This window comes from Gopherus evgoodei, unplaced genomic scaffold, assembly GCF_007399415.2.
Source record: "Gopherus evgoodei ecotype Sinaloan lineage unplaced genomic scaffold, rGopEvg1_v1.p scaffold_32_arrow_ctg1, whole genome shotgun sequence".
Classification (NCBI taxonomy): domain Eukaryota; kingdom Metazoa; phylum Chordata; order Testudines; family Testudinidae; genus Gopherus; species Gopherus evgoodei.
The window spans coordinates 6691996-6706080 of NW_022059994.1; the positions used below are offsets into that span (position 1 = coordinate 6691996).

Genomic DNA, 14085 nt, shown 5'->3' on the forward strand with positions numbered 1-14085 from the left:
ACAGTGAACAGAAGTTACAGTCAGGCAGGTGCAGTGGATGGGAACAGAGATCAGAAGTTACAGTGTAGGCAGGTGCAGTGGATGGGGAACAGTGAACAGAAGTTACAATGTAGGCAGGTGCAGTGGATGGGGAACAGAGGTTACATTGATAAAGTGAACAATTGAAAACAGTTTCACATATCAGTTGTACACTTGACCTCATGTGTCCTGTGACCCCACTTGGCCTTTGAATTCTTTGGCTGTGTGACCTCTGACCCCCTGGCCATTGCCGTGGCGCTGACACCGTGTGTCCCATGGTGCCTTGTGTTTCATCAAGGCGGGGATCTCCCCCACCTCCTGACCTCTCACATGGTGCCCACGATGATGTCATCGTGGCTGTGACCTCATGGTGGTCCAGCTCCTCCCACCTGTGAACATCACAGCTTCCCCCCCTGTACTTCAGCCACTAGCCCCCAGACCTCTCCCAGTGGGGGAGAGAACCCAGGAGTCCTGGCTCCCAGCCCCCTGCCCTAACCACCAGCCCCATTCCCCTCCCAGAGCCGAGGAGAGAACCCAGGAGTCCTGGCTTCCAGCCCTCCCTGCCCTAACCCACCAGCCCCACTGCCCTCCCAGAGCCAGGGAGAGAACCCAGGAGTCCTGACTCCCAGCCCCCCCCCGCTCTGATCCCCCAGCCCCGACTCCCCTCCAAGAGCTGGGAGAGAACCCAGGAGTCCTGGCCCCCAGCCCCCCCTGCTCTAACCACTAGATTCCCCTCCTGGATCTCTGTTGTTGTGTCTGTTGTCAGTGTAGTGTGTTCTCTGTTTGTTTACTGTTTATCCCTGTTTGTGTCTTTGTACCTGTCACTCTGTGTGTGTGTTGTGTGTGTGTGTGTGTGTGGTGTGTGTGTGTGTGTGTGGTGTGTAGGTTTGGGTCGTAGCTGGGGCATGTGTGTGTGTAGCTGTGTGTGGTGGCTGGGGGTGTATGTGTGGTTGTAGCTGGGTAGTGTAGGTTGCGGTGGGTGGTTGTGTCGTGTGTAGCTAGTTTGTGGGTTTGGTGTGTGGGTGGGTGTGGTGTAGCTGGCATGTAGATGGGGCATGTCTGTCTGTCTGTGTGTGTAACTGGAGGAGTGTAGCTGGTGTGTGTGTAGCTGTGTTGTGTTTGTGTGTGTTACACCTAGTCCCCTTGCATTGCCATCGCTCTCGACTCACTAACTGGCTGCTATTTTATACCCCTCGGCGATCATGTGGTCCTGCCTTTGCAGCTGTCCCTGGCACCAGGCCCCTGCCACACCCATGGGTGTGTGTGTTTGTGCCAAAGTATATAATATAACGGCACAGATCACAACCCGACTGACTCTCCTCCGACTGCCCAGCCCAAGGACTGTCTGATCTTCACACCCTCGACGACCATGGGCAAAGTCCTCCTTCTGTGCCTGGCCGCGCTGAGCTTTGTCGGATTGGTAAGCCCCAGCTCTGCCCCACACAAATCCCCCCCAATCCATCTCCTCCCTAGGAAAATCTCCCATTCCTGCCGTCTTTGCCAGGTTCCCTTCCGAGCCTGGGGTAAAATTTTGCCACTCAACAAACCAAACTGGGGGGGGGGTGGCAGGGAAGTGGCTCTGAACAGTGCTGTTCGGAAGTGGGGGGGGCCTTCCCCCCTTTGGGCCTGCGGTTCAACCCCCTAAGTGTCCCCCCAGCTATAGGGCTCAGAGGGGCTCATGGGTTTTAGGGATTACACCTCCGCTCTCTGGCTGCAGATTGGTGAAGATTCACCCCACTGCTGCACCAATCTGGAGCTGGGAGTAGCCCACTCCCATGCTTTCCTGTTAGCACCCCAAGTCTGCCCACTTCCCAGCCCCCCTCGTCAGCAGATGGTCCCTCAACTCATGGTTTTTCTTTAGGCCCCGGGAATGTGACCAGAACCCCCTGCCCCGCCCCCCCCCCCACATTTTCTGGGGGAAACTGCACCCATTTTCTATTGGCCCCTCCTATTTTCCCCCCAGGTCATGCCCACCCACAGACTCACCCACATCCCCGATTAAACCTGCCTTTAAAAACTTTCCACCTGCCCAGATGTTGCACTCCCAGGAGGGGGAGTTTAGTAGGATGGGGGGGAGCAGGCTGGGAGCCAGGACTCCTGGGTCTCTCTCCAGCTCTGGGAGGGGAGTGGGGGCTGGTGGTTTAGAACAGTGGGGGCTGGGAGCCAGGACTCCTGGGTTCTCTCCCTGGCTCTAGGAGGGAGTGGGGTCTAGTGGTTAGAGCAGGGAGGGGACTGGGAGCCTGAGTTCTCTCCCGGGCCTAGCAGTGGGGTGGGGTTTAGTGGTTAGACCAGGGCGCCAGGACTCCTGGGTTCTCTCCCAGCTCTGGGAGGGTGGAGTGGGGTCTAGTGATTAGAGCAGGGGGTGGAAGCCAGGACTGCTGGGTATTTTCAGCAGACAACTCCCTTTCTTCAAACTATGGTTTGAAATAGGTCCGGGGGGCTGTTTTTCCCTCTTCCTCCCCAGTCCAGGGGACACACGAAGCTCTGCTCCTCGGATCAGCGCCAGCCCGGCTCTCCCCCTCACCACCATTTCCCGGCCAAGGGGGCGGCTGGGAGATGTCCTCACCCTCGGCTCGGCTCAGGCAGGGCGCTGGCCGGAGGCTGGGGGACCCAGAGCCCAGTGGGTCAAGGGAATTGCCGTGCAGCGGCCACACACCCGCCTGACACACGGGGAAGGCATTTGGATTTGGTTTGGCCTTGAGTCTAATTTTCCAGGCTGGGTTGTTTTTTTCCCATTGGTTGAAATCTCGCTTGCCAAAACACACCCAGCTTCTCACGGGTGTGTTTGTTGTGCTGTTGTCCTTTGTGCGTGCAGCCGGCTTTGTGCTGTGTGAGCTGCCCTGGTTCTTTGCGGCGTGTCCTCCATGGGGTTGTGTGTGTGTCGTCGTGTTTGGCGAGCCCGTGTTTGTGCCTCGTTTGTGTTTGGTGCCCTGTGTTGATTTTGCGGGCCCATGTTTGTGTTATGTGGGTGTGGCCTTCTCGGCGTGTTTTTGTGGGTGTTTGTGGTTGGTTTTACAGCCATGTATTTTGTGTGTTTGTGTCATGTGTCGGATGTCTGTGTGTGGTACCTGTGTTCACGGACGGTGCAAGGAAGTCCACCTTGTGCACCCCCCAGCCCTGCAGCAGCTCCCCGCCCCCCCGGCCCTGAAGTGTACCCCCCGCCCCCGTGGCAGCTCCCCAAGCCCGAGAGCCCGGCGGTACCTCCCCACCCCAGCTCACCTCTGCTCCGCGTCCTCTCCAAGCAGGACCTGCGCAGTGGAACCCCTGGGCTGGCGGCTGCCTGACGTGGCGCTCTGACCCCAGGAACCCCTGGACTGGCGGTTGCGAACCAGGACCGCCCAAGGATTCCAGGGGCCTGGGGTCTTCAGCGGCGGGGGGCCCCTTCTGCTCCAGGACCCACCGCCCGAAGTGTCCCGGAGACCCCGTCGTGGGCCCCCCCTGCAGCCGAATTGATGCTGAAGCGGGACCAGCTGCCGAAGTGCAGCAGGTCTTCGGCGGTAATTCGGTGGCGGAGGGCCCCCGCCGCAGGTCTCCGGGGCACTTCGGTGACTGGTCCCGGAGCGGAAGGACCCCCCGCCGCCGAATTACCGCCGAAGACTGGGCTGCATGTCGGCAGGCGGGTCCCGCTTTGGCGGTAATTCACCGGCGGGGGGTTCTTCCGCCCCAGAGCAGAAGGACCCCCCGCCGGCGAAGACCGGGAGCAGAAGAAAGCTCCCGGGGCCAGGCCCCATGAGAGTTTTCCAGGGCTCCCAGAGCGAGTGAAGGACCCCGCCCCAGGGTCCCCGAAAAACTCTCGTGGGGGCGTCTGTGGACACAATTGCCCCTCGTGCCCGACCCCTCGGGTGGCCCTGCGGCGCACTGACCCAGAGGAGAGCCCTGGGCTGCTGGCAATGGCATGCTGACCCAGAGGACACCCTGGGCTGCCGTTGCCGATGCCGCCAGCAGCTCAGACTCCCTCTCCATCCCAGCTGCAGCGGCCGCTCAACCACTTAAAAAAAATTTGAGGGAGCTGCTTTTTGGCACCCCCAAATCTTGGTGCCTAGGCAACTGCCTAGTCCGCCTAAATGGTTGCACCCGGTCCTGACTGTGTCTCTTCCAATGTTATGTGTGTGTGCATGCACGCATCGCTTTGTAAGGCTAGCCTGGTGTTTGTGTGGTGTGCAGCATTGCACTTGGGTGTTTGTAGCTATACAACTGTGTTCTTGTGCATCTCAGTGTTTTTGTGTAACCCCTGTGTGTTGGGTGAAAATCATTGGAGTACCAAGGTCAGGATGCATGTGAATTCCAGAATCGAGCTGTTTTTAAAGGGGCAGGGCTAAATATAAAAGTGTCGCCATCCATCCCACGACTGCCACCAATGCTAGTAAATCTGATCATTACGCCCTCCCCGAAAGCCCAAAAAGGAGACAGACTTGGTCTCACCCTTCCTCTCTCTGTTCCCAGGAGCGGCCCTGAAGTGCCTGAAATGCGACTTCACCGTATTTGGCATCCCCTGCCACACCACCACCGTCACCTGCCTGGACAACCAGCTCTGTGCCACCATCCGGGGCCGCGCAGGTAACACCCGTCCCTCCTCACCAGCCCCCTCTTCCATTCTCTCGTGTCCCCCTCGTTCTCCAGCCCTCTGCATTTCTCTCTATCGCGTTCCCTCATTTTCTCTCCCTCTCCATTTGTTGCTTTTTCATTCCCCCTTTCTCACTCTCTGCCCCCAGCCGGCCACAAGCTGATCATGAAGAAGAACTGCGTTGACAAGGGGAAATGCCAAACCAACGACACCTCGTCCTTCGCCGGCATCACCTACACACCTACCTACGAGTGCTGCGAGGGCGAATTCTGCAACTCGGCCGCGGGCGCCGGGGCCCAGCTCTCCCTGGCCGCAGGGCTGGCCATGCTGGGGGCCTGGCTCGCCCGGGGCCTCTAATCCCTGCTCCGCAAGCCGGGAGGGAAGAGGAAATCATTTCTGTTGGGGGGGCAAAAAAAATCCAGCCTTACCTTGCCTTTAAATAACCCCGCCCCTTTTCTTCTTAAAGGGGCACTTGTCAGCCAGAGGTGAGACCCGATCTTTGGCCTTTTCTTGGTCGTCTTCAATCATTATAACCCGAGGATGAGGGGGCAAGACCCTCGGGGTCTGTCCGGAGAAGGAAAATGGGATCCCCCATTCTTTCGTGGTGCCCCCCCCAAACTTTTTCACTCATTGGTTCTGTTTCTTTTTGTCAAGTCTCATGCTCGGTCTGATAAGCTACCCATTGCTACAGTCTCCAGCCCCCAAACCCACCCCACTGCCATTGTTGTATACCCCACCCCCCAAAAAAAAAGACAGGCGAGCAGCTGATTTTCCCACCTGTCCTCGCCGGCTCCCGATGACACAGGACTGTCAATGAGGGAGCCGTGGCCTGCGGACAAATGCACCTTTAAGAACAGGGCGCTGCGGCATCGTCCCCTGCCTTGAGCCCCCTCGCCACAGCTGCCAATGCCCCGTTGGTGGCAGCGCTGGGATCCGCGGGGCTGCAGCTGGGGTCCCACGCTCTGGCTCCAGCTGTCCAGGCCTCTGCATTTCTCCCTCTGCCTCCTCCCCTCCACAAACATCTGGCTCCAATTGTTGCCATTGGCTACACCTCTCATGCTCACTGGCACTACAGACATCTGGCGCCAGATGTTCACTGCCTTCTGCACCAGCCCCACCCGCACCTGGGGGAAGCACTTCTGTTCCCCAGCCTTGCCCACACCTGGCCCCATGTCTTCGCCCCGCTGCAGGGCTGGCATCGGGGCAATGATCACCTGGAAGGCGCTGGGGGCGGGGGGGCTCTGCTCTTCGTCCCAATGCCCACAGAGGTTGGGCAGGCGCTGGGAGGCGGGAGTGTTGTATTGACCCCACACGCGGGCACGGTAGCTTGGTGCTGCCCCCTGCTGGTGCAGGCAGGATCAGCGCCTCGGCTTTCTCTGCTCATGTCTTCCTGAAACGCGTCCAGAATAAATCCTGTCTCGGCTCCGATCGCCTGGCGGTTGTGACTTTCTTCCCGACCCACAGCCCCCTGCTACCCCGGTCCTGCCCCCGCAACGCTCTGCCGGTGTCCCTCACTCCTGACCCGCAGCCCCTGCTACCCTGGTCCTGTCCCCCCCAGCTCTGCCGGTGCCCCTCACTCCCGACCTGCAGCCCCTGCTACCCCGGTCCTGCCCCCCCACTGCCCTGCTGGTGCCCCTCACTCCTAACCTCCAGTCCCTGCTACCCCAGCCCTGCCCCCACAGCTCTGCTGGTGCCCCTCACTCCTGACCCACAGCCCCTGCTACCCCAGTTCTGTCCCCTCCAGCTCTGCCGGTGCCCCTCACTCCCGACCCGCAGCCCCTGCCAGCCCAGCCCTGTGCTCCCCCCAGCTCTCTGAAATCCCCTGTGGGTCGGAGCTGGGCCCCACAAGGCTGCGGCTGGGCCGTGACTCAGAGCTCGGTTGTTGTGTTGTTCTCACTGGGCATGTGGCCGGGGGGAGCAGACAGTCCCCGTGCTGCACACGGGTTAGCGCCCGGAGCCGGGCGTGAGCGGGCAGGCTGGGAGCTCGGCGGCAGGTGGGGCTGGGTGCCGGGGGTAAGTGTGGAGCCGAGCGCGGAGACGCTGTGTGCCTGCGTACCAGGGAGTTTGTGCTGTGTGTGCTCTGAAGTTGTGGACCAGGACAGGGTACAGCTGTGTTGTGTGTGGTGTGTATTTGTCCTCCTGAAACGTGTCCAGAATAAAGCCTGTCTTGGCACGGTGCGGTTATGTTGTGTTGCCACGTCCGTCACAGGTGCGGATGGGGTTTTGTTGGGTGTGACTGGGTGTAGCGGTGAAGTGTGTGTGTAATTGTGTTGTGTGTAGCTGGGTTTCTGTGCTGGGTTTGCTGCATAGTTATAGGTGGGGGGCTCGTTCTATTGTGTAAATGTGCATTTCTGTGTGCATCTCTGTGTGTGTAAGATTCTCTGTGTGTGTGACTATGTTGTTGTGTGTAACTTTGTGTCTGTGTGATTGTGTTGTGTGTTTCTTGCTCTCAGTGTAGCTACTTTTCTGTATGTCTATTGTAGTGTGTGTGTGTGATTGTATTATTATGGGGGTTCTCTGTGGGGGTGGGGGTGTGATTGTTATTGGGGGGAGCGGTGTGTGTGTGTATGGTTGTGTTATTATGGGGGTTCTCTGTGGGGGGGGGGTGTGTGATTGTGTTATTTGGGGGGTTCTCTGTCGGTGTGTGTGGCGTGTGATTGTGTTATTGGGGGAGTTGTGTGTGTGTGTGGTGTGTGATTGGGAGGTTTCTCTGTTGGTGTGTGTGTGTGTGATTGCATTATTGGAGGAGTGGTGTGTGTGTGTGATTGTGTTGTTGGGGGGTTTCTCTGTTGGTGTATGTGGTGTGTGATTGTGTTATTGGGGGAGCGGTGTGTGTGTGTGTATGGTTGTGTTATTATGGGGGTTCTCTGTGGAGTTGTGTGTGTGTGGTTGTGTTATTGGGGGAGTTGTGTGTGTGTGATTGTGTTATTGGGGGAGCAGTGTGTGTGGTGTGTGATTGTGTTATTGGGGGTTTCTCTGTCGGTGTGTGATTGTGTTATTGGGGGAGTTCTCTGTGTGTATAGTGTGTGATTGTGTTATTGGGGGTTTCTCTGTTGGTGTGTGTGGTGTGTGATTGTGTTATTGGGGGAGCTGTGTGTGTGTGATTGTGTTATTGGGGCAGCGGTGTGTGTGGTGTGTGATTGTGTTATTGGGGGTTTCTCTGTTGGTGTGTGTGGTGTGTTATTGTGTTATTGGGGGAGCGGTGTGTGTGTGATTGTGGGGTTCTGTCCCCCAGGGTCTGTACTGGGCCCAGTTCTATTTACCATATTCATAAGCGATCTGGGACAAGCGGCAAACAGAGAGGTGCAAAATCTGCAGCTGACACAAAACCGCTCCAGATCGTGACGTCCCCGGCAGCCGGCGAAGAGCGACCAAGGGGCTCACAGATCTGGGGACTGGGCAACCAACTGGCAGGTGAAATTCAGTGTTGAGAAATGTGAAGTGACGCCCAGGGGAAAACACAATCCCAGCTGCACACACCCAATGAGGGGCCTGAACAAGCTGTTCCCTCTCCAGGACGATCCCGGAGTGACTGTGCCGGGGTCTCAGCTGCTCCGTGCGCAGCGGGGCCAGGAACGCGAACAGCGCGTTGGGGATCATCAGGAAAGGGAGAGAGAGTAAGACAGAAAATCTCATGTTGCGTCTAGATAAATCCAGGGGACGCCCACACCTGGGTGCAGATGTGGCAGATGTGGCAGCCCCGTCGCCAAAACCATCGACTGGGATTGGAAAAGGGTCAGAAAAGGGCAACAGAACTGCTGAGGGGTCTGGGCCGGCTGCCGTATGGGGAGCAATTAATAAAACTTTTCAGCTGGGCAAAGAGACAGCTGGGGGGGATAGGCTAGAGGTCTGTACAATCCTGCCGGGTGTGGAGACGGGGAATCAGGAAGGGTTGTTTACTCCTCACAACACAGGAACCAGGGGCCACCCAGTGAAATGAACAGGCAGCAGGTTGAAAACCAACACAAGAAAGTATTTTTTCACCCAACACAGTGTTAACCTGTGGGACTCCTCGCCAGAGGATGTTGTGAAGGCCAAGACTAGAACAGGGATCAAAGAGGAGCTGGACAGATTCCTGGAGGATGGGTCCATCGATGGCTAGCAGCCAGGCCGGGCAGGGATGGTGGCCCCGGCCTCTGTTTGGGCGACAGGGGGTGGGTCACTGGAGGATTCCCTGTTCTGTTCATTCCCTCTGGGGCACCTGGCACTGGCCACTGTCGGACTCTGGGCTGGATGGACCTTTCGTCTGACCAGTCTGGCCGCTCTTATGTTCTTATGTTCTCTGTGGGTGTGTTTGTGCGGTGTGTGATTGTGTTATTATGGGGGGTTCACTGTGGGTGTGATTGTGTTATGGGTTTTGTATGTGTGTGTGTGTGTGTGTGTGTGTGTGTGTGGTTTTCTGTGTGTGCAACTGTGTTATTGTGTCTGTGTCTGTTCCTGTGGGAGGGGGGGTCTGTGGGGATTATGTTATCGTGTGCATGTGTGTGGTTGTTATTGTGTCTGGTTTTCTCTGTGTGTATGAGATTGTGTCTGAGTGTGTGCGTGCGGTTGTGGTTGGGTAAGTGGGCGGGTGTGGTTTTGGTAGGGAGTGTGTGTGTGTGTGGTTGTGTGTGTGCATTTGTGATCGCGTCGGGTTCTGTTTGTGTGGTTGTGGTTGGATGTGTGTAGTTGTGTGTTCTCTCTCTCAGCCCCACACTCCTGTCACAAATGCTGCTCTGTTCTCTTTATTCTCCGTTCCAACCCCCACAACCGCCCAGTCCCCATCTGTCACCCCAGCCCCCACGGGGGTGGGGAAGGCAGGGAGCCGGACGCCTGGGTTCCTCTTCCAGCTCTTCTCCTTGGAAAGCCCCTGGTGGCCTCAGGGAGCCTCTGACCACACCCTGCGGGGGGCGCTAGGTGTTGACACGCGGCTTGGCCCCGCCCGGACCCCGGCACAGGGCTTGAGGGGCGGCGGTCGCTCCACAGGGGCCAATGGGGCCATCACAACTGGGCAGGATCGGCGCCCCCTGCTGGGATGACAGGAGCCCACAGTCACCCTGGAAACGGGACTGGCTCAGTGGGGCAGGGAATGGGGCAGGGGCTGTCCCCTCTAGGGGGCGCCGGCTCCCACCCGGCCCCAGGGCAGTGACTGGCTGGTTCAGGGGGGCAGGGAATAGGGCAGGGGCCTGTCCCCTCTAGGGGGCGCCGGCTCCCACCCGGCCCCAGGGCAGGGACTGGCTGGCTCAGGGGGGCAGGGAGTGGGGCAGGGCCCTGTCCCCTCTGGGGGGCACCGGCTCCCACCCGGCCCCAGGGCAGGGACTGGCTGGCTCAGGGGGGCAGGGAATGGGGCAGGGGCCTGTCCCCTCTGGGGGGCGCCGGCTCCCACCCGGCCCCAGGGCAGGGACTGGCTGGCTCAGGGGGGCAGGGAATGGGGCAGGGGCCTGTCCCCTCTGGGGGGCGCCGGCTCCCACCGGCCCCAGGGCAGGGACTGGCTGGTTCAGAGGGGGAGGGAATGGGGCCCGGGGCCTGTCCCCTCTGTGGGGCACCGGCTCCCACCCGGCCCCAGGGCAGTGACTGGCTGGTTCAGGGGGGCAGGGAGTGGGACAGGGGCCTGTCCCCTCTGGGGGGCGCCGGCTCCCACCCGGCCCCAGGGCAGGGACTGGCTGGTTCAGAGGGGGAGGGAATGGGGCAGGGGCCTGTCCCCTCTATGGGCGCCGGCTCCCACCCGGCCCCAAGCAGGGACTGGCTGGCTCAGGGGGGCAGGGAAATGGGGCAGGGGCCTGTCCCCCCAGGGGTCGCGGCCTCCCACCTGCGTATCCAGCCCCCACGTTCTCATACAGCTGCATCTGGGATTTGGGTCCGGGAGGCTCTCGGAATAGGAGACAGGAGGGAAACCGCATGATAAGTGATGGGATCTCCTGGGGGTGGGGGGAGAGAAATCCCTCCCCCTCCTCCCCAGGCCCTTGAGTGAAGGCAGAACAGCCCTGCCCCCCACCCCACAGTGGGGCAGGGCGAACGCTGGCCGCTGCCCCTCGCCCCAGTGGGCCCCACAGATCGCAGTGGGGGCACCTACCTGGCTGGGTGTGCGCAGGAAGGTCGCCCAGGTGTGACCTGCAGAGATGAAATTGGGGGACAAGTGAGCAGGAAGCCTCTCTTCTGAGCTTCAGCGGTGGGACCCAGGAGTCCTGGTGCCCACCTCCGCCCCGCTCTAACCACTAGCCCCCACTCCCCTCCCAGAGCCAGGCAGAGAATCCAGGAGTCCTGGTGCCCACCCCGCTCTAACCACTAGTCCCCACTCCCCTTCCAGAGCCGGGCAGAGAACCCAGGAGTACTGGCTCCCAGCCCCTCCCCGCACTCTCACCCACCATACCCCACTTCCCTCCCAGAGATGAGGGGAGAACCCAGGAGTCCTGGCTCCCAGCCCACCTGCTCTCACCCACCAGCCCCCACTCCCCTCCCAGAGCCAGGCAGAGCACCCAGGAATCCTGGCTCCCAGCCCCCCCTGCTCTCACCCACCAGCCCCCACTTCCCTCCCCCCACCAGTACTTACCTCTGGGCCAGCCGCCCCCGCCACCACAGCGCCACCCCCAAGGCAAGGAGGAGCAGGAACTCCAGCGCTGCGCACACGGCCAGGGGGATCCAGGCGGAGCTACAGGAGGGGGGGTCCTTCACAGCTCCCATTGCCCGGGGAAAACACAAGGGGTGAGTGAGGAACAGAACCCAGGAGTCCTGGCTCCCAGCCCCCCCTATTCTAACCACAAGACTTCAGTCCCTTCCCAGAGCGGGGGAGAGAACCCAGAAGTCCTAGCTCCTGGCCCCTCTGCTCTAACCACTAAACCCCACTCCCCTCCCAGAGCTGGGGAGAGAACCCAGAAGTCCTAGCTCCTGGCCCTTCTGCTCTAACCACTAAACCCCACTCCCCTCCCAGAGCTGGGGAGAGAACCCAGGTGTCCTAGCTCCTAGCCCCCCTGCTCTAACCACTAAACCCCACTCCCTTCCCAGAGCTGGGAGAGAACCCAGGAGTCCTGGCTCCCAGCCTCTCCCCTCCCCCGCTCTAACCACTAGACACCCCTCTCCCCTACTCCTTGCCCAGAGAACCCCGGCGTCCTGGCCCTGTCCCTACCGGTGAGGTCGAAGGTGACTCGCATGCTGTTCAGCTCACACCTGACCCGTCTTTTCTTCCTGGCCCCCGGGTCGCTCCTGTTCCAGCAGGCCTGGAGCAGCGCCGCCCGCGAGCCCGAGAAGACGAGCTGCCAGCCCTGCCCGTCGGTGTCCTGCACCTGCTGCCCGCCGGTGTCCTGCACCCGCTGCTCGCCGACCCACCATGTCACCGCCGGCAGCGCTTGCCGGTCCAAGATCATGCAGGAGACTTGGTGGCAGGTCATGTTGGTGGGGCCGGTCGTCAGCACCGTCTGGGTCTCTGCAGGGGACAGTTTGGCAATGGGGCACAGGGCCTGGCCCCAGGGCGGGGACTGGCTGTCTCAGGGGGGCAGGGAATGGGGCAAGGCCTGTCCCCTCTGGGGGGCGACAGGTCCCATCCGGCCCCAGGGCGGGGACTGGCTGGCTCAGGGGGGTGGGGAATGGGGCAGGGGCCTGTCCCCTCTGGGGGGCACCAGTTCCCACCCGGCCCCAGGGCAGGGACTGGCTGGCTCAGCAGGGTGGGGAATGGGGCAGGGGCCTGTCCCCTCTGGGGGGCGCCAACCATGACCCACCTGTGACAACATTCAGCTGGTAGGTGTGGCGGGTGACTCCCTGCACCGAACACCAGTAGGTCCCCATGTCCCCGTCCTCGGCCCCCTGCAGGTACAGGGAGTGGTTGGGGAACACGGAGAGCCGCTCCCCGGCCTCCTTCTTCAGGGGCTGATCTGCCACGCCCTGGAATAACAGCACTGACGAGGACCCGGGAACACCGGTATTGTAGGACCACGTCACTTCTTCCCTGCCCAAGGGAGGCTCGACCAGGCCACAAGGGAACACCTGGTCCTGCCCCTTCTGGACGTAGGCATCTGCGGGAGAGGGGAATTCACAGGGGTTAGATTTCCTGTCACTGAGATGCAGCTGCCTCTGGGGTGGAGCAGCTGTTTATACAGGGACCCCTCACCAGGTGCTGAGATGCAGCTGACTCTGGAGTGGGGCAGCTCTTTACACAGGGACCCCTCACCGGGTGCTGAGATGCAGCTGCCTCTGGGGTGGGGCGGCTGTTTACACAGGGACCCCTCACCAGGCGCTGAGATGCAGCCGCCTCTGGAGTGGACAATAAAAAGCAGGTTTTTACCTTCCTCCCTGGTGAGTCGCAGCTGGAGAAGGAGTAAGATCCAGATGGGGGTCATGATTCCCCGAACGCTGGGGTCCTTCTGTGGGGAACCACCTTGGGGCTCTATCTCCAAGACCTAAGGAGGAAGAGACCGAAATAGAGCCGGACGTAGCTGTCTCCGGAGTGACTTGGGGGTTTGGTGACCGGCTTATCAGAGACACACAGCAGCAGCAGAGGGCGTGAGTTAGAGGGAAAGTGGAGTGGTGTGATCCACCCCAGAGGTGGCTGCATCTCAGCGCCGGGGGAGGGAATCCCTGTATAAACAGCTACCCCACCCCAGAGACGGTTGCATGTCAGCACGGCAAAATACCCACCGTGAACCCTCTTGGGAGCTAGAAAATTGGTGCCACCAATATGGCTGCCATGTTCTGGAGATTTCCGCCTGGCGACACCAAACTCCTGAACCCGAAGTTATTGAGTGGGCATGAGCCCAACAGAGCAACACCAATATGGCCACCAGATCTCAGTGATGCCAGCCTGGCTTAGCTCCAATGTGGCGACACCAACATGGCCGCCCACATCCCCAAAGAGACGCTGAGTTGGCAGGAGACCCGTAATGGCTGACACATCCCAGAGAAACTAACTTGGCATAGCTCCAGTGTGGTGATACCAAGATGGCCGACACATCGCAGAAACACCATCTTGGCATAGCTCCAGTGTGGTGATACCAAGATGGCCGACACATTCCAGAGACACCATCTTGGCATAGCTCCAGTGTGGTGATACCAAGATGGCCGACACATCGCAGAAACACCATCTTGGCATAGCTCCAGTGTGGTGATACCAAGATGGCCGACACATTCCAGAGACACCATCTTGGCATAGCTCCAGTGTAGCGATACCAAGATGGCCGACACATCGCAGAAACACCATCTTGGCATAGCTCCAGTGTAGCGATACCAAGATGGCCGACACATTCCAGAGACACCATCTTGGCATAGCTCCAGTGTGGTGATACCAAGATGGCCGACACATTCCAGAGACACCATCTTGGCATAGCTCCAGTGTAGTGATACCAAGATGGCCGACACATCGCAGAAACACCATCTTGGCATAGCTCCAGTGTAGCGATACCAAGATGGCCGACACATTCCAGAGACACCATCTTGGCATAGCTCCAGTGTGGTGATACCAAGATGGCCGACACATTCCAGAGACACCATCTTGGCATAGCTCCAGTGTAGCGATACCAAGATGACTGCCACATCAT

The 14085-nt window shown here is 59.9% G+C and overlaps 1 protein-coding gene across 3 annotated transcripts; it reads right to left on the reverse strand.

The window, feature by feature from the left end:
* Window positions 1-9288: 9288 nt before the first annotated feature.
* On the reverse strand, window positions 9289-13025 carry LOC115640713 (lymphocyte antigen 6 complex locus protein G6f-like). Of its 3 annotated transcripts, none has more exons than XM_030543594.1 (7): window positions 12837-13025; window positions 12274-12567; window positions 11685-11981; window positions 11112-11232; window positions 10635-10672; window positions 10371-10430; window positions 9289-9588 (listed from the first exon to the last, which is right to left on the reverse strand). In XM_030543594.1, exons 1-7 carry the CDS (start codon window positions 12889-12891, stop codon window positions 9563-9565), a joined length of 891 nt encoding a protein of 296 aa, XP_030399454.1. In that variant the 5' UTR covers window positions 12892-13025; the 3' UTR covers window positions 9289-9562. The 3 variants fall into 3 exon arrangements, with proteins under 3 accessions (XP_030399454.1, XP_030399452.1, XP_030399451.1); XM_030543592.1 differs by having other exon boundaries at window positions 11112-11235; XM_030543591.1 differs by having other exon boundaries at window positions 11112-11238.
* Window positions 13026-14085: the final 1060 nt, after the last annotated feature.